We start from the raw sequence: 18,882 nt of genomic DNA on the forward strand, positions 1-18,882 counted from the left end.
AAAGCCCTATTGTTAAACAATATAATAAATAAATAAATAAATAAATAAATAAATAAATAAATAAATAAAATCAACAGCTTTATCTGAGTTAGTTTAGTAAATGTTGAAATTCATGACAATACAGAAAAACATTAAAAAAAAAGAACCAGTACAGCTTGTTTGGAAGTATTGTCTGAAAAAGCCCTATTGTTAAACAATATAACTAATAATAAAATAGCAAAATTAAAGAACATGGCATCTAAAAAAATGAGCTGGCCCTCTGGAACTGTCGACTGTGGACCTGACTCAACTTGTGCTTTTAATTGGATTTAAATCTTCCATCTTTGGTTTGACCAGAACTAGGTAATTGAGCTTATGAAATAACAAAAATGCGAATGTGAATCTGCTTTTACGCAACAGCTTAATTAACAGAAGTCAACACATTAGAATCAGCCATCTTGAGCTAATTTTATACATACAGTTCATCATATCCATTAAACCTACTCAAGTTCTGTTTCATCCAGTGGCTAATGTCTAATGATGCATTTCCATTTTTCCCAGAAAAAGCCTCCTTCACTGAAAACCCATAAGTATTCAAGAAACTGAAGAATGATAGAATGATGGTCTTTAAATAATAATAAACTAGATTTAAACCCTTTCTTCAACTGTTAGCAGTACTGTGCAGACACAAATATCAACCAAATGGCCAAAAAATGTTGGAAAGACCATTTTGATTGACTGACTGACTGACTGACTGACTGACTGACTGATTGATTGATTGACTGACTGATTGACTGATTGATTGACTGACTGACTGACTGACTGATTGATTGATTGATTGATTGATTGATTTGATTGATTGATTGATGATGTCTTGATGCCTTAATTTTAGATTAGTGATTATTGCTATTCCACTTCTTCACACAAGAGTAAAACCCCTATATTCTCCATGATGTAAATGACCTATCAGAATATGGCTGGAGCAAATTAGAAAAAAAGAACTCTATCAGTGTTAAGGCAATCATAATCTAACTTGTCAAATTAAAAAAATAATTAAGTCAGGATATCAGGAAGAGAATTATTGACCTCCACAGCTCTGGTTCATCCGTTGGTATAAATTTTCAGATGTCTGAAGGTGCCACGTTCATCTGTTCAAACAATTATACACAATTATAAACACCATGGGAAGGAGATGAAGGAGATGCCTTTTTAAAAGACAGTGGCGATAATTCTGGCTGAAGCTGGAAGGCAGCGTCATTACTCAAAGTGATGAGTCATGTAGCAACATAGGCTGTAAGGCCACTCAGCAAGGAAGAAGCCATTGATCCAAAAGCTATCTATCATGTTGGGGGTATTTTGCTGCAGGAGGGACTGGTGCACTTCACATAATGGATGGCATCTTGAGAAAAGAACATTATGTGGAAATACTGAAGCAACATCTCAAGACATCAACAAGTACGTTAAAAATAGGTTTTCCAAACAGACAAAGCAAAATGACAAATTAGTTGCTAAGTATTTTAAAGTGTATCTTACCCCCCCTCCCACTGTGAAAAGATAACTCCGCCCCAAGGCAAAATTTGAAAAATGCAAAGTGAGTAGGGGAGGGGGTGTGGGTGGGTGGGGAAGGAGGGTTAGAGAGTGGATGTGTGGCCAGGACGAGAGAACGTCACAGCTAGCATTAGCATAACTGATGCAACATGGAGAGTGTTGCAGATAGTTACATCTCTGAACGGTCTGAGGTGGAGGATTTTTCACCCCCCTCCTCACCAGAGGCAGAGAGAGACTTGATCAAGTCAGCTCAGTCTGGGACTGACTCGTGTTGTCTCCCTGAATCAGGACACGGCGCGCATTACCGCAGCCTCGGCTGAGCTCTGTCCGCATCACACTACACCAGCCTCGGACAGAGGAGGTGGAGTGCTCCRACAGCCTGACAGAAAAAAATAAAAGCAKACAGCTGCAGCTGCTCACAAGATCACTAGTTTAAATAATGAATAAAAGTGTTTGGTCTTGTTTCACTGAAGTTCGGTCCAGTTTGGGCTGTTTCTTCATTTCACAATGATGAGATGATCGCGGACATGCAGCTGCCCGGCTACGCCGCGCTCTTTCTGCCTTTTTTTCCATCCTCCCCTCCCGCTGTACAGGACGTACAGCGGGCTGGTGTGTGTGTGTGGGGGGGGGAGCAGTCAGCCCTCCCCACCCGAGGCTGAAGGTCAACAGACGATCACGCAAAGCTTGCTAACTGTTCCACCCTCTGACTGTTACAGGGGCGTGTCTTAGAGAGAGGCTTTTATACCAGAACACAGCCGCTGTGACGAAACCGTGGAGAAGACACGTCACCGTGGAGAGCCGTTAACCAATATGTAAATTAGCCTGCAGTACCACTGCTCTACCCATATGAGCAGCAAAAAAACGTTTTTAGACCAATTATTACAGATTTGAACAAATACGCACAAAAACATCAAAATTAGCACAGAAACAGTACTATATAACATTTTAGACACATTCTAGGCAGTTTATCAGCTAAAAAAGTTAATTTTGGGGTAAGTTACTCTTTAAAGGGATCCCCGATTAGTTGTAACATTAGACTTTATTTAATAAACATATGTTTTAACTGTAAAATAAAGACTGTAAAAATACTGTAGGATGTTTAGTTTTTCTAATTTTTAAACTTTTAGTTAAAAATATATTACACAGACGGGGCCATTTTATTTACATGCAAAGCATTCTGGGTAAATGATGATGTCAACTAGGTCATCGGTGCGAGGCTGCTAGCGAGCTATAGCCACCCTGAAGGTTAATCTTGGACGATATCTGACAGTTGGCTCTTTTAAATTAAACCAGAGAGCGTTGACAGAGAGAAGGTAGAAATGACTGTCTGTAACTGAAAATATGGATGGAGGACCTCAGTTTAGCTTGTTTGTCACACTTGCACCAAGCTAATACATATAAGGCAATATACTGTAGTGTCAGTGCTAGCACAAAGGCTAACAGGCTAAGCTGAGGTTCTTCCTCCATGAAGCAGCTCTGTTGTCCTCCATCCATATTTTCAGTTACAGGCTGAGTCATTTCTACCTTCTCCTCTCTGTCAACGCTCTCTGGTTTCATTTAACAGAGGCAATCATCAGATATTGTCTAAGATTAACCTTCAGTGTGGATATAGCTCGCTAGCAGCCTCGCACCAAGGACCTACCCATGTCATCATTTACCCAGAATGCTTTTCATGTAAATAAAATGCCTCCATCCGTGTTAAAATATATTTTTAAAAATGTACAAAACAAAACAGSCTACAGTATTTTTAGTCTTTATTTTACAGTTAAAATATATGTTTATCAAATAAAGTCTAATGTTACAACTAATCAGGGAACCCTTTAAGGACAACAAAGTCAATGTTTTACAGTGTCTATGAGAAAGTTCTGCTCTGAATACAAATAGGAAATTTGTGAGCAGAAGTTAAAAGGCAGGTGGCCTATAAACCTGACTCAGTTTACACCAGTTCAGTCAGGACGAATGGGACAAAATTCCAGCAAACTCTTGCAAGAAGCTTTTGGAAAGAAATCCTAAATGTTTGACCTAAGTTATACAGTTTAAAGGCAATGCAACCAAATACTGAGTAATTGCATGAAAATTATGACTTTAAAGAAATTATTAATACAAATCTACAAATAATAATCTCCCTTTCATTATGTAGGAATTTTGCAAATAGAAATATCATGGATCCACTGCGTGGTGTGGCTGCACCACGATTATACTACCACAACCTTTTTAGGGAGGTTTTGCTCAGTATACTGTGGGCTTAAAACTATCTATCATGAACAATGAGGAACTCACTGCATTATTAATACACCCATTCTGACCTCGCCAACACACTGGAAAGAATATCTGTGTTCTAACTATGGATGCAAACAATTAATCGATTTACGATTAATTGTCGATTAAAGGTTTATTAGATTAAAGTTTCTTTCATTCGATTAATTGAAAACGTCCATTTAAACCTTATTTCGGTGTAGTTTTGACTTCATCCAGCAAAGCGTGCTGCTGCTCTACCCCGGCYCAGTTGAACTGAGCAGCAGAAAGCCGTCTGWGRGTGGTACCACAAACGCGTGAGTCTTATTTAGTTTTATTTGCGACAACAATAATAATGGACTATACCAAACGCAAAGGAAAAGTACCGAAGGCTGTACCGGACTATCCAGCAGTATGATGCTTAAAACAAGAGAGAAGGACGACAGAGAACGGTAAGCTAACTGTGGCTAACATTAGCTTCCTCTCGTAGAGTTTAACTCCGTGTGAAAGAACAAAAACAAAAAAAAAAGTTACATTCGCTAAAAATATGAAGTTATTCTAATCTGTGTGACATACAGTAACATGGCCGGTGAACCAATCTAATAAACAGTAACTGATGTCAGATCATGACATGTCCAGCAGCCCAGCTAAAATAGAAGCAGACTAAGTGTAAACAAACAAACTATTGCCAGTGCTCATTTGTATCTCACGTCTTTTATTATGTTCTTAGTTTGTTTTTGAGTTAATGATTAAATATTACCCCTTGTTTAAATAAGTTTTTCATCTTCARGATGGATTAAGTGTTTTACTTGTTTTTTTTTTTCAACTAGCAACTTAACAGATTCCTGTTTTGTTATATTTTATAAATTTGTCCAAGTTTAATAATGTGAGAGAAATCCACATTTTTCTGTTCTTTCAGTCAGTGTTTACTCACACACTTGGCACAATGAATTGTTAAAATACTGTACTTTTTTTAGTGTGTAAAAAAAATTAGCTCTTCATGTTATAGAAAGACTCTTGATTCAAGAGAAACGTCAGGTTTTTAGGAAAATTGACGCTTATCAATTAATCGTTAGTCGATCGATAAGATCAATCAACTTAATCGATAACTTGCATCCCTAGTTCTCGCAAATGTTTTATGTCATCATTTAACATAAAGGGGTGCAACCTTGACCTTGAACAATACCTGAAATGTGGAACTATGATAAGTGGTTAGCAAGTTTAAATAGCAGTAAAGGGAGCAACACAAAGGTCTTTAACCGATACATTACCTTTCTGTATTCTGTGTTAATAGAGGCTTACTCAAAGTGCTAAAGAATAATTTGACTATTATTCCTTCTCAAGAAAACAAAAATAAATTTAGATGCCATTTTCATCATGTTATGACTGTTTGCAGAATAACATTTTATATTTGTGGATTACAAGGATTTGACATTTAAAACAAAAGGTTTCCTTTCTGTATGGGTCTAGAACTATTATTTTAACACTGTTCATGCTTTGGCATTAACATTTCCTGCTCCTACTATTAAAACATTTACATACCAGTTATTTTGTTGTATTTGTCGTATTATTGGAACCCCATTATTCTCTATATGAAAGACAGACCACCTCATTTACTAATCAATATCCTGAAATCGATGCTTAATGTGTTTTATCTTTAAAGATTCCATCTCTTAAATACTGAATGTACCCTCTAACATAGCGCTTTTAATATGGGCAACCTCAGAATCAATATCTAACCTGTTAGCATGTAGCTGTCCCTCCTAGCAGTGGTTGCTCATTTTAATTGATGGTTTCTCTGGTGTGGAACTCAAGAGTTGGAGTGAGATACTCTACAATAAGGCTACCTATACTAAAAGTCTRCTTTATGCATAGTTTTAATTCAATAAATAAAACATGTAGCTACACTGCCTCATATGGACACTATAGATTCAGTATTTTAATCCTACATAGAAACCCATGTCTACAGCTTCAGTTCTAGGTGACTCACCTCACTGCAGATTGACAAAACATCCTAATCCTTCAACACCCGCCCCCACCATTGTATTCAATAACCCAGAAAAGGGAAAAGAAGCATCAGTAAATAATAATGCAGAGACAGGAGAAGCCGTATTTTGCTTGATTACTTTCCACATTTAGAATCTTCCCAGTATAACGAAACCAATCCAGAGAAGAAAAAACACAAAATGACATCAACAGAAAAAATAAACATCCCATTAATTCTTAACTAACAAATGTTTGACTATTTTTTTCCTAAGTTGTAAGTTCAGTAAATAAATAAAAGTATTCCTTGTTCTTACAGTTAATTTCATCATTTGTAACAACAAACTGTGTATCAAGTCATGTTGATCACAGAGAGCTCATCTCATAATGATAAGGTTATATTTGTTTTCCACTTTTGTATTAGTTTGACGAAATCTCCACTGTCAGTCTCAATTTGGATTTCTGTTTAGGTACGTTCAGGGTTACAGAGGTACAAAAAATTATATACTGTATGTTTATATTAGGGGGGGATGTGTGAGTGTGAGTGATTAATAATTTATGGAGAAATGGGATTTACATGAATATTGCTTGACATTCTACAAATGTCTTCTGAATGAGCTGAGGTGGTCACAACAAGCATTAGTAATGTTAGTGGGTGTCTTCTGAACGAGCCTTGAATGTTTGTCTCAGTTTTCATAGCAGCCMTGTGGAAATTTGGCCCTTCACCTCACGAGACTCATACCATCATAATTTTGAAATACCGTCATTACAATCTAATACCTAGTACACCAAAATACCATACCGCCGAATCCTAATGCTCACTTTGTTCATTATTTCGTTTTCTTTACAGTATTGACGATTTACAACAAAGTTTTCAGCAAACATGTTGTGTAGTATGTAGCACTTCTAGCATGTGTTTTAAATGTCTCTCAACTGAAACACATAAACTTTTATCCCAATATCTGTGAAACTAAGGCTAATTTTGACTAGCCTAATGTGGTCTTCTGGAGTCAAGTTGAATCAAGAAGTGAAGTGGTTCATAATATATTTTGCTTACAAATGAAGAGTCTTGACACCAATAACTATTAAAGTTTTAAGTAAAAAACATTTTCAAAATGGGTGGTGTTTGACGTATGCATTGTTGATGATGCTCAGCTGCTACCACAACAAATTCTAGCTCAGCAACTGTAAAACTGCCTGACTTATGTACAGTAAAGACTTTTTATTTATTTGTATGCAACTAGATTTGAACTATCGGAATGTGGGTCAGTGAAGACACCAAACAATTTTTTAATTACAATTTAAAATTGTTTTTTACTTATATCTGCCAAATTAATATCCAACTTGGAGGATAAATAAATGCAATACATTTTATTGAAAYAAGGATTTCAACAGCCTTTTGGTCATGATTTAAAACTTTTAGAACCATAAGATGTTGAGTTTTGTTTGGCCTCTAAAYCTTTTATTTAGCTCTTCAGTGTACTGCATAAACAAACATATTAAAAACAGAGAGGAGGTTGTTCTGTTTACCTTAATAAGCCAAGAACACATTATCTTTTTGAATGAAGAGATATTTCAGACAATGTGTGTCTTAATGAGATAAGCGGCTTTAATATGTTTGTATTACCATGGCAGCAGTTTTAGATGAGTGAGCTTTTTATAATTCGGTGGGGCTCATTTCACATGAACTGACAAGTAGTGGGCTGTTGTTTAGCTTTTGTTTCTCACTTTTTGCAAGTCTTATGTCATTTAAAAAATAATTAAAACTGTGCTAATGTAATAATCCTTAATAGAAAAGGTAAATRTACTATGGCAACTGGAAAATTTACCATTTAATTTTGTGACTAAATGTTACACTAAGAAAAGGTTTTCTGTGAATTCCCACATTTTGATTTGTTGTTCTTCTTCATCTGCCATGTTTATTTACTCTGAACTCTGTTTGAGCTCAGTCTTCAGTTGCCCCTGTCCCAGCTGCTTTAGAACATATTGCAGGCAACAAATTCAAAATGAGTGAATATTTGCAATGATGAAGTTTATTCATTTGAACATTGTCTTTGTTGTGTTTTCTATGGAATATAGGCTAATAAAGGATTTGCAAATCATCGCATTTTGTTTTTATTGGTATATTTTGTATGTCTCAACTCCATTGGAATTGGGGTTGTACAGAAAATTACAATTACAACACATAAACCTTTCCTAAGTTATTTTTTTTTTATCAAACATGGACACAAACATGGCCGTAAATGCGGAGTAAAAAAAAGACAGAAATAGGAGGACATAAGCAAAAATGAATGAATCCAACCTGCCTGCACCAGATGTCTTCTGCAGTGGATGTTAACATCGGTCAGTTGAATGTCAGACATTAAGATGAATGGAGCCGAGGCCAGTGACTCATATGTAGAAAGCTTGAGGGGGTACTTTAAAAGGGGAAAGAAGTGGACTTTTGGCCAAAAAGGTCATCAGAGTAAATCTGAAGACAAAAAAATAAATAAGGCCTAAGAAGACAAAGATGATGGAAAACACTTTCCACACCGAACAGCTGCTGTTCAGATGGCCTCAAGCACCGCGAGCTGCAGACTGACACACTGCAGAGGACAGAGGTTGTACCAGGTCATAAATACTGCATGGAAGTGAAAACACAAAACAAGGTTTGTGCACTCAGCCTTTCTTGGGTTTAGAAAAGTTAAAAATAGTCGTCTGCAAAGGTGGAACAGGGGACATCGTCTCACAGCTCAAGCGTTTGCCAGCTGTTTGCCTCCAGGTTTGTGGTGTCCTTTTCAGCAGGATGAACAAAGATCACCCGGACAGCCATTTTGAAAATGAACATGAGACTGATTTAATCCTTCGTTTTTTGAAGGATGAAGCGCACTTTTGAAAATGAGGATTATCGTTGTACCTTCAGTGAGTAAGAAACCAGAGAAACCAGACAAGTCCTGCTGCTTGTTGTAAACAGAAACAGTTGTCTTGAATAGAAAAATAAAGTACAAACAGTAGTAGATGATGAATATGAGAAACATGACTAGTATTTATTAAAACAGYGCAGCTTTTTTTWAAATATTTTTTATAAAATTGTATAATGCAATTTAAATTTAATTAAGTCGACTCTCTAATCTAATAATTTTAAGATATCTTGAATTGGAGCCTCTATACAACTTAATGGTAAATCTGACATACTAGTCAGAATTAGATTTCTCAAACAAATATTTTGCCTAGTCAAAATTTAACAAAAGATAACTCAATAATGTATCTATAATATACTAATATGTCTGATTTAAGGTTTGGCAATATTGGGGAAAAAATTCATCCCAATTAATTGTGGCATTTAGCCAATAACGATTACCATTATGTTTAATAGATGACAGTTGCACTTCTTTTTTTTTAACCATTTACCCTGTGTTGTAAAATTATACTTACAAATCATCAGTCAAACTAAATTCTTCATGTCAGCTGGTGAAAATAGTGAGCTATGATTGGAAACACCTTTTCCACAATGTGGAGTAGTAGCAGATCAAAATGCCACAAGCTCACATACATGCTTGATAGTAAGAGTGTGTTGCACACAAAAATACGTCATCAGGTGGAATTAACTGCAGTAACTGCGAAGTGACAAATATTAATTATTGACAGTTTTTCTGACAATTACTTGCACATAATACAATTTTTTTCCAACCACGGTCTAAGTTTATGTTTAAACTGCCTGCCATACATGCGAGCTTCTGCATGCTGCTGAAAACGATCTGCTGCGTTTCCAGAGCACAGAATAAAGAGCAAGCAAAGATTAACATCTTCTTTTCATCCCACTTAACAAGGAAAAAAAAGGGGTTTCCCCTTCCAACTCGGGTGTGAAAAATACAACTACGGTTGTTGTTATATGCTTCRCTATGTGCGACAAGCGGGAGGAAGGGAGAAATCATGAGGATTTATTCCCACGGCTGTAAAACAATATTTCAGTTATATACAAAAWAATGTTGAAACTTACTGTGGATGTATATTAGGAAAAAAAACAGTCAAAATCTATTTCTGTAATTATTATGACTCCTCAAGTTTAGGTGGGGCGGTTGGTTATTTTAGGGGGGCGGGCCGCCCTCCTTGAACGATGGTAGGGTAAACACTGTTAGTAGTAGTAGTAGTAGTAGTAGTAGTACTAGTAGTACTAGTAGTACTAGTAGTACTAGTAGTAGTAGTAGTAGTAGTAGTAGTAGTAGTAGTAGTAGTAGAGGTCGACCGATAAATTGGCCGGCCAATATTTGTGCTTTTTTCTTGTATTGGAATCAGCCGATACATGTATGCGTTCACTGACACAATAAAAACAATGTTAAGATTGTTTTTATTGTTAAAAATTTAAACATTCTACATTATTTGCTATCCACTGTTAACATGTTTTTGTTTGTTTTGTAAATAAATGTTTCTTTTTTGTTTAAATTGAGACTTGTGACACATTTGTTATCATTGTGTTGTTTTTATCTGACTAATATCAGTTTTTATGAAGTCACACCCTTCAAGAATTGGACAAAAAAAATCAGTAGCATATCAGGGATCAGATAGACTGATGTCAAAATAATCAGTATTGGCCTTAAAAAACTTGTATCTGTCGACCTCTGAGTAGTAGTAGTAGAAGTAGTAGTAGTAGTAGTAGTAGTAGTAGTAGTAGTAGTAGTAGTGAGTTTTCTGTTAACGCTGTTCTTAAGCCTATCATGATCTTTGTTGCGATCACTTTAGTTTAGTTTGCCAGTATTTTCCCCAAAAATGCAACAAGAAATGAGTTAAGGCTGCTACTTAGGGAATGAGACATTTGCTCTCCCTTCCAGGAATGCAAGAAAAAAAAATCACATTTTCTTCCTCATAGCACTGGTTTGGAAGTTCCTGCAGCTTGTTTTCAACATAAACTGAGCAGAACATTTTTCTTGGTTGTGACAAATGAGTGGCAATGCTGGCGAAGGGCAATCAGTCCTGCAGTACACTCCCCAGGAGTTSTGCAGTTAGGTTTCTTATGAAGTATTAAATTTCCTGGCCAAAACAAACTTTATAGCTCAAGAAAGTGCAGAGCATGTAACAAGCAAGCCCACGACCAACAGATAAATTTAATACTTCCTTTTTGAAGTGAAAAGACTGAAAMAAGCACCCAAAGCAGATCCAAATCAACTCTAGACAACTACAACATCACATATCCTCTCAGCATGTCAACAACAACATGTTCCATTCACCATCAAAACAAACACTTGAGAGACCACGAGGTAAAACTACCAATGAGTCTACAACGTCACAAAAAAGTGTCTGCACTATTGCGCACCCACCTGGCACTGAGATGGGAGACAGCTCGTTATAGCCCCCGAACGAGGCATTGCGGATGAGCTTGCGTCCGTCCGGGTGCGGAGGTCGAATTGATGCCGTCCCGCCACACGTGGAGAAACGACGGCGGCTCAGCAGGCCCTCTTCCTTCATCATGGGGCCGGCCGGAGATCTTCCCGGTGGGCACGAGGGAGGAGAGGGAGGGAGGGGCGAGCGGTGAGGGGTCCGGCAAGGAACACTCAACGGGTGGAAGGTCGAGGGGGTGACCGGAAATCCGAATCACTCTGGCGTGTGAGTGAATAAATAAAGCAGCCAAGACACAAACACAGAAGCTGAGGTAGCAGGCACTGAATCGGTGCAGCGTGCCGTTTTCCTCTATGCCTGCTTTAGCCAACTGTCCCTCTCCGCCTTACATACACTCGCTCTCTGCTCTGAGAGTGAGAGCCTGTAAGTACTTAATAACGAATAAGCTGAGCCCTGCCTACTCCCCCTCCTTCAGATGGGAGGGGAGCTGCATTCTGGGCTGAAGAAAGACAAAAAGCCCCGATGTTCTATCTCTCATTTTTCAATACAGCTGAATATTTGATTAAAGTCTTTATTCATTACTTCAGATCCAAAGGGACACTGCACTGCTTTTCAGATGGAACTCTGGGTAGAAGTGGTACGTCTAAAACACGTACAGTGGTGATTAATATTCTTTAATATTGCCACAGTATAATTTAGTTTCCCACTCGGTCCTGTATGGACGTCATTAGGAAGCTGCAATGTGATCAGGGGAAAAGGCTGCTGCAGCATCCCTGCTTCATCATAAGATGATGTTAACTAAGTCATATGAGACTGAAGAGACACTGACACCAGTTAATTCAGCCCAGTTCTCCACTGGTTCTGACCAAATTCCAGTTAATATAAAAATACTACTTTTTACTGAAGACTGATAAATTACTTTAAAAACAGCTGATTAAATCTGAATGAAAAGGTTAAAATGCAACATCTAAAAACTTTTTTACACACTTAACATTACAATAAATATATTTTTTTGCATGAGTCTAAGGCTTGATTTTTTTTGACTTAAAAAAACATTCTTCATCAACAGATGGGGTTGAGGCAGTTGTTATGGATTTATGACCATGACATTTACAGCTTATCTTATCTTTGTAAACTGTTGTGAAAACAGCCGATGACAATGATGCAAAAGAATCAAAAGCTGCAGTTTAATTTATGACTTATTAGCAGTTTTTGACATTAATGTTAGCTACATTTTTATGTCTAAAAAATAAATGGTAAAATCATGCCCGATAAAATACAGCTAACTAAATAGGATGATATCTGATATGTTTTTAAATGATGGGCATTTCATAACCCTGGCTATAAACCGATTCAATAAATATAATAAATTAAATAATAAATCTTTGAGGAGCACAGTGTTGTTACAGTTCACACTATATCTGTAGATATGTGCCATTTATGAGAGGGGCATTTTTTCAGCATAAAATTAGCAAATGCTGAAGGACACTGACAAGAATTTTATGTTAACTCACATCTGTGTAATAAGTCAGGATGAGCAGTGAATTTTCAAATATTCAAAGTTTAGTAGTACAAATGAGCAAGTTTGAACAAAGTAAGGCACCCTTCCTGAGAAAAAAACAAACAAAAAGCTTCTCAGAGCATCGTACTGTATTTTATTTTTGAAAGGATTATAAAGAAGGAACTATGATCATGGGTGAGCTCAGCTTTGCTGTCAGAATATGTGCCTTCACCTTCAATGTCGATCCTTTTGTTCAGTGAAAATTAAAAATATCTAAAAATTCTCAGTTAGCAGAATTTGCAGCAAGCAAAATCAAAAATCAAATAATTATCAGCTTCAAAAAGTATTTTTGTTTAAAAATGTCCATTTCTAATAATAAGACAGATCTATTGTTTGTTCTTAATAAAACCTTCTATAATATTTTTATAATATATTGGATCTTACTTTTATAAAGGTCTGCACAATGTAAGTAAAGAATATTATAAAGTAATTTCAAAAGAACTGGAAATTCAGCAGTCATCATTCAGAACCAATAGTATGTTTTCCTAATATCATGTAGCCCTAGCCCTATACTATTCCTACAGTTACTCTCACACAGCAATCAGCGCTGGTTATTAATTATTTTATTTTGTGTGTTTGTGTCGTTTTCCTTTCAGATGCTCCCTTCTGCAGAGGTTGCATGAACATTTTGAAAAATACCCTGGGCACAAACCTACAGTCTCTGCATTATGAAAGCTCCCCAAATCATGTACTTTTTAGTTAAATTATAATATTTTTCGGACAAAAACAAAACACTCTGCTTTATAAAATGCCTCGAATACTAAAAATCGGCACTAGCATCAGCCACTGATATACTTCAATAGGTCAACCTCTGCTGTACGTACTGAAAGTAGGAGGTTAACTGGGCCAGTGGAGCAATAGGGACTTTTAAAAGCCCATAATCTTAGAAAAATGAATGGGTCTGAAGAGATGTGGAGCTAATGGTTTATAAGAGCTGGCACTAATATCCTCATAAAGAGCAGTGAAATGTCCCTTAATGCCAACTTTGTATATTTTAAATCTTTTTAGTTGATATTGTCAGAGAGAACACAAGTCACTAGACAGAATCCCCCCCACCAACACACACACACCCAATAAAAACACTAGCACAAAACAGAAGATCTGTTGAAGACAGAAGGAAGTTTGTTGCCACTCYATCGCTTATGTGAACTTGCCTTAATTGCAGCTGTACACTTGATTTACTTCAGTTTCCAAACTACTTCATCCAAAAATATGAAAGAAATGTAACAAAAACCATGTAAAATACAGGTTTAATTAGACATACTTTGAAATAGGTTCTAAAAGTTCACTGAAGATTAAAATTCTGTCAAATAAAAGCTCATTTGAAAAACATCTAATGTTCTAGTAGGCAAACTCAAAAGCTCAATCTGTAACCAATCAGGTACCATGGACTCAAACTACTTTTCCAGCTGACTAATAATAGACAGGAGTTCTCAGTAATACACTAACACCAATTCCTGAAAATGTCTCAATAGTAGAAACCTAGTTGTATATTTGAAAGGATTAATTTGTCTCATAACAGGCAAAAGGCTGACAAATGTGGATATTTTAATGCTTTTGAGTTCTTTCACACATATCATGTTCTCCAGTGATGCACAGCTTTTCTTTTGTAAGAACTTGAAAACCTGATACGAGTTTGTGGAAGGACATCAAAGATGATAAGGGTCACCGGCAYATGAAGGACACTTGAGCCTTTTCAGCCTTGGATCTCATCTTTAAAACTGAATCTGTGAGGTACATTATCTGCTGCTGTCCTAACAGCTGATCTAATTTATTTATTGYTTTACGTCAGCCTTTTCCAAAGCTTTGAGCACTTTGTATCAAGTCTTTCCACAAAATGTCTGTGGAGACACTTCATCTGAGACAGACTGTAKAAGTATAAACAGCATAATCCCTTCTAAAACTTCAGTCCCTCAGGAACCCCGATCCCTTCACAACTGATAAAACCTGCTTGCTCTAGCTCTCTGACTCATATGTACTTTAATTAAAGCAGGTAATTGGATGTTGGTTATGTATAATTCATACCCCAGAGCTAATTAACCTGCTTGGAAAGGAAATGTCCAATGCAGCAGTGCCAGTGGTATTTGAAAGGCACATTTTCCAAATATAGTCATCATCTGGGTCATTTTTCTGTTCAATTAGAACAGCCTCCCAACATTCATTGGGTGAACGCCAAACACCAGAACCATGATCCCAGTCTTCCATACAAGTAAGTTTTTAAAAGTACCAAGCATTGAAATAGGAATAATTGAAGTGTCTCTTGCAAATGTCTGACAGCAGAGTCTCTGATAAGACAACAGTACCACCCTGACATGGTGACCATCAAGCTATGATCCATCACAGTTCATTACACCTAAATATCAGACTGTAAGTCACATGCACAAAACATCCACAGCTTTACAGGAAGGGCCTGAGTAAACTATGTAAGCCTGGGATTAGACAAYGAGCAAAGAAGCTTTTTGAACACAGACGTGTAGGTAACTTCTACTGTATTCCTCGCCGCACAATCTCAATACGCCATTAAAAATTGTAATTTCATACAACGATTTAATAAAGTCATCTATCCATTCATCCATCCATCATGAAAAGACCAGATTTATTCTTTTATCTTGGTGCCATGTCCTTTTGTCTTCAAGAGAATGACCTCACATAGAAACCAAACACAAAGAAGCACAATAAAGACAGCAACGAGACATCTGTGGAGTTTAATTATGCTAATACTATACCTTGCTTTTCTGTAGACAAATGCTTCAAAGAACAAGTCCAAAGATCAAGAGCAGACAACAGATTAATCTCCCRAGTCATGCTAGTATCACTCGTGCCTCACATACACATCATGTCCATCCACAGAAGGTCCTCATGTCTGAGCAGAGCTCAGACACCAAAGCAGAAATCTTCTCCATCATGTCCTCGTGTCCTTCTGTACTGCAGCAGCCTTTTCACTACCTACAGTACACATTTCTRACCCAGTCCCTGTTGGTGCTCAGGCCTCCCGGTGCTTGCTCATTGGATGAGTGTAGCASGAAGATGGGACACAGAGTGCCAATAAGACCAGCCCCCTTACATGTAGTTAGCCTCGTCTAATCCCCGCGGCTGATCTTAAATCCATGCTGACACCACCTGTTTTGCTGCTTTTCATCTCTATCTACTGTTCAATTCATCACCACTTGTCTTTTTTCCCATCACACAGACACTGTCTCTACCTTTAGCTCAGCCACAAAAGGGGGACATGCCAACCTAAGGTGGCAAAAGCAAAGAGGCTTCAAAGCTGAGTAAGAAGTCTGGTCCAAATGGCTTCATGGGTTTATTTTTTGTTCTTGGTGAGTAATAAAGAAAAGACAGCTGCCTTGGCAGGCCWACCAGAGGAGCACAGTTTGTTTACATGAGTGCTAACGCAACAAGGGAGTAAACAAACCCAATACAACATGACAGCAAGGTTTTGAGGCTGCAGATTAAAGCCAGTTACTGAACACACTGCATGTATAACAGAGTAGGAATCATTGGTTAAAGGAACAATTATTGCATTTATTCATGTATAACATGATTTAGTATAATACAACCCTCATTTAGCTTAAAAAGCATAAAAAAATCTAATCAGCATGCACTAAACTTTCTACCAGTGTGTACATGCCCACCTCATCAATCACATTAGCTCAGATATTAAAACAAATAACTGCAGTAAGTCATCTGTATCTGTCAACTGCATAAACAGTAAAACAAAATATTTCCTTTAATTACCATTCATACTAACCACCTGATCTGGTTGCAACTTGCATATATGTACTGTGTCTGTCACAGTATTGCAACACACTATATATTGTTAGGTGTTTTAGAATTTTACTGCATTTCGTTGAAAATTTATGAAGACTTGGATRATTTTTTTGGTACTACTTTCTAATAAGGGCTTCTTTATGAAGAATTGACTAAAGTGTTATAAACAAGTTATTCTCCTTTATAAAGAGGCCTTTGTTAGGAAGTGGTAACCATTTGTAACAAAAAAAATCCAAACAAAGATTGGTACAAATGCAACTACCACCCAAAGAAATCCCTATCCTTGTACAAACTGAATACGATGTGTAGCGTTTGTGGGTGAAAAATAGTTTATTTGGAAAATATTTTTTTTTTAATTTAGAAGTTTGGGTAGCTAAAACATTACGTGTATGACATCATTGGTAATATAAAGAGCCATTAGATATTGAAATATTTTGCCTCCTACAATAAGTGTCCATAGTCATGTTAAGATTAAAAAATGATCTAAAAACAATCTGTTGTCTTAAATTAAATATTTAATTGAGTGCAGCCTTTTTGTACTTTTGTGTTGTTTTGTTTTAAAGTGCTTTGGGTTTGTATTAATTGATTTTGTTTTAATGTGTTTTATGTCTTTTGGACCACAGGAAGTGTAGTCTCTGTTGCAGTGGAGACTGATGGGAATACTGATAAATAAATCAACAAATAAACACTAAGTTTAACATTCCGCAGTAAAATCTTCAAAAATCAAAAAAACATTAACAGTTATTGTACAAAATCTAATGTCAACATGTAAAATACAACTTTTGACAGATAACTAACTTATAATGATTCTCCAACATCGATGACACTTGTTTTATCAAATTTCCATTTTTTTCTTTTTTTATATTAATTTCTGTGCAGAAAATCTATTGATAAGCTTTTTTATGGGCTTTTCCAAAGTTGCAGGAGCAGTAGCAAACCAGACATTGTGAGAGGATCGCRGAGGAATAGTAATAAGGATGCATGGTTGCTTTTGAGTGCAAATATATAATAACAAAACAGAAAAGGCTGACAATATTGTACGATTTTTGTATCGAGAAGATATAAGGACGAAATGCATGGAAACAGTTTTTAAGAATGTCTTTGGAAGAGATGGCTAAGGATGGAAGTACTATTTTGGAAATAAGGATGGAAATGTATCAGTCACTTCTAAGATGCAATCAAATATGTTCTGAAAAGCCTTGTGAGCCATTTCCTCTGGAAACCTTTTATTCGGCAGCTCTGTCTGACATCGCTGACCTACAACCGACTGTTTTCACACCTCAGCTGTGAATTTTCCTCACAACTCCTACAGCTCTCTTCTCGATTTCAGAAGTCCTACGTCAGTGATGACACGCGTAGCTCCACTGCTGAACTACATCAGGCAAGAATGAAATATTTATACAGGAAGTCGAGGAAAAACAAAAAATCTCCAGCTGCCATAAAAACTGCAACTCTGAGTGACAGAGCAGCCTTTGAATTTCTCCGACAGATCAAGACCGATGGCTACAGCTGGTCCTGCATGGGTTCTGTTGTGAGTAGAAATCAGTTGCCATGGTTACCCAATTTAGACTGCRAGGAGTGGAGGGTTAGACAAAGCCTTCATGCCATCTTACGGACCGGCAGTTTGGGAGGATAAACAGAGTGGTTTCAGCTGGCAGACTTGCTGCTGCTGTATCATGATTATGGTTCACTCAGGAAACCATTAGTCAAAGAACACAAGGCTTTTATTATTTTATTACGCCAGTGTGATTTAGTTTGTCTGGACATCGTGCTGAACAACTGATTAAATAACGTCAGCATCTCTCTCTGGGTATAGAATAATAAGGACTATGGAAAGTTTTAAAATGTAAATTAGTGAGAYAGCACAAGCCTTTAAAGAAGAAGGSTTTAAAGGTTTGTACATCTTAACTGACATGAATCAGATGAGAAACCAGAGCACATCCAACATTCATCTCCATCCATCTGTCCATCCATCCATCCATCCATCCATCTGTCCATCCATCCATCCATCCATCCATCCGTCCGTCCATCCATCCGTCCGTCCATCCATCCGTCCGTCCGTCCGTCCATCCATCCGTCCATCCATCCATCCGTCCGTCCGTCCATCCATCCATCCGTCCATCCATCCATCCATCCGTCCGTCCATCTCCATCCATCCATCCATCCATCCATCCATCCATCCATCCATCTGTCCGTCCATCTCCATCCATCCGTCCGTCCATCCATTTGTCCATCCATCCATCCGTCCATCCATCCATCCATCCATCCGTCTGTCCATCTCCATCCATCCATCCATCCATCCATCTGTCCGTCCATCTCCATCCATCCGTCCGTCCATCCATCCGTCCATCCATCCATCCATCTCATCCATCCGTCCATCCATCCATCCGTCCGTCCATCCATCCATTCATCTATCCATCCATCCATCTCCATCCGTCTGTCCATCCATCCATCTCCATCCATCCATCCATCTGTCCATCCATCCATCCATC

General features: G+C 37.4%; 1 protein-coding gene across 8 annotated transcripts in view; it reads right to left on the bottom strand.

Moving 5' to 3' along the window:
* osbpl8 (oxysterol binding protein-like 8) overlaps nt 1-18,882 on the bottom strand; it is a 110,743-nt gene that overhangs the window by 26,565 nt on the left and 65,296 nt on the right. For 2 of the 8 annotated variants that reach the window (XM_014015613.1, XM_014015610.1), the window contains exon 1: nt 11,040-11,512. The exons of 4 other annotated variants lie outside the window; for them this stretch is intronic. In XM_014015613.1, coding sequence (XP_013871067.1) covers nt 11,040-11,190 — 151 coding nt within the window. In that variant the 5' untranslated portion in view covers nt 11,191-11,512. Of the gene's footprint in view, nt 1-11,039; nt 11,513-15,345; nt 15,619-18,882 lie in introns of those variants that run through there. 2 more of the 8 variants (XM_014015611.1, XM_014015614.1) reach the window with 2 other exon arrangements.

Source organism: Austrofundulus limnaeus, unplaced genomic scaffold, assembly GCF_001266775.1.
Source record: "Austrofundulus limnaeus strain Quisiro unplaced genomic scaffold, Austrofundulus_limnaeus-1.0 Scaffold132, whole genome shotgun sequence".
NCBI classification, from domain to species: domain Eukaryota; kingdom Metazoa; phylum Chordata; class Actinopteri; order Cyprinodontiformes; family Rivulidae; genus Austrofundulus; species Austrofundulus limnaeus.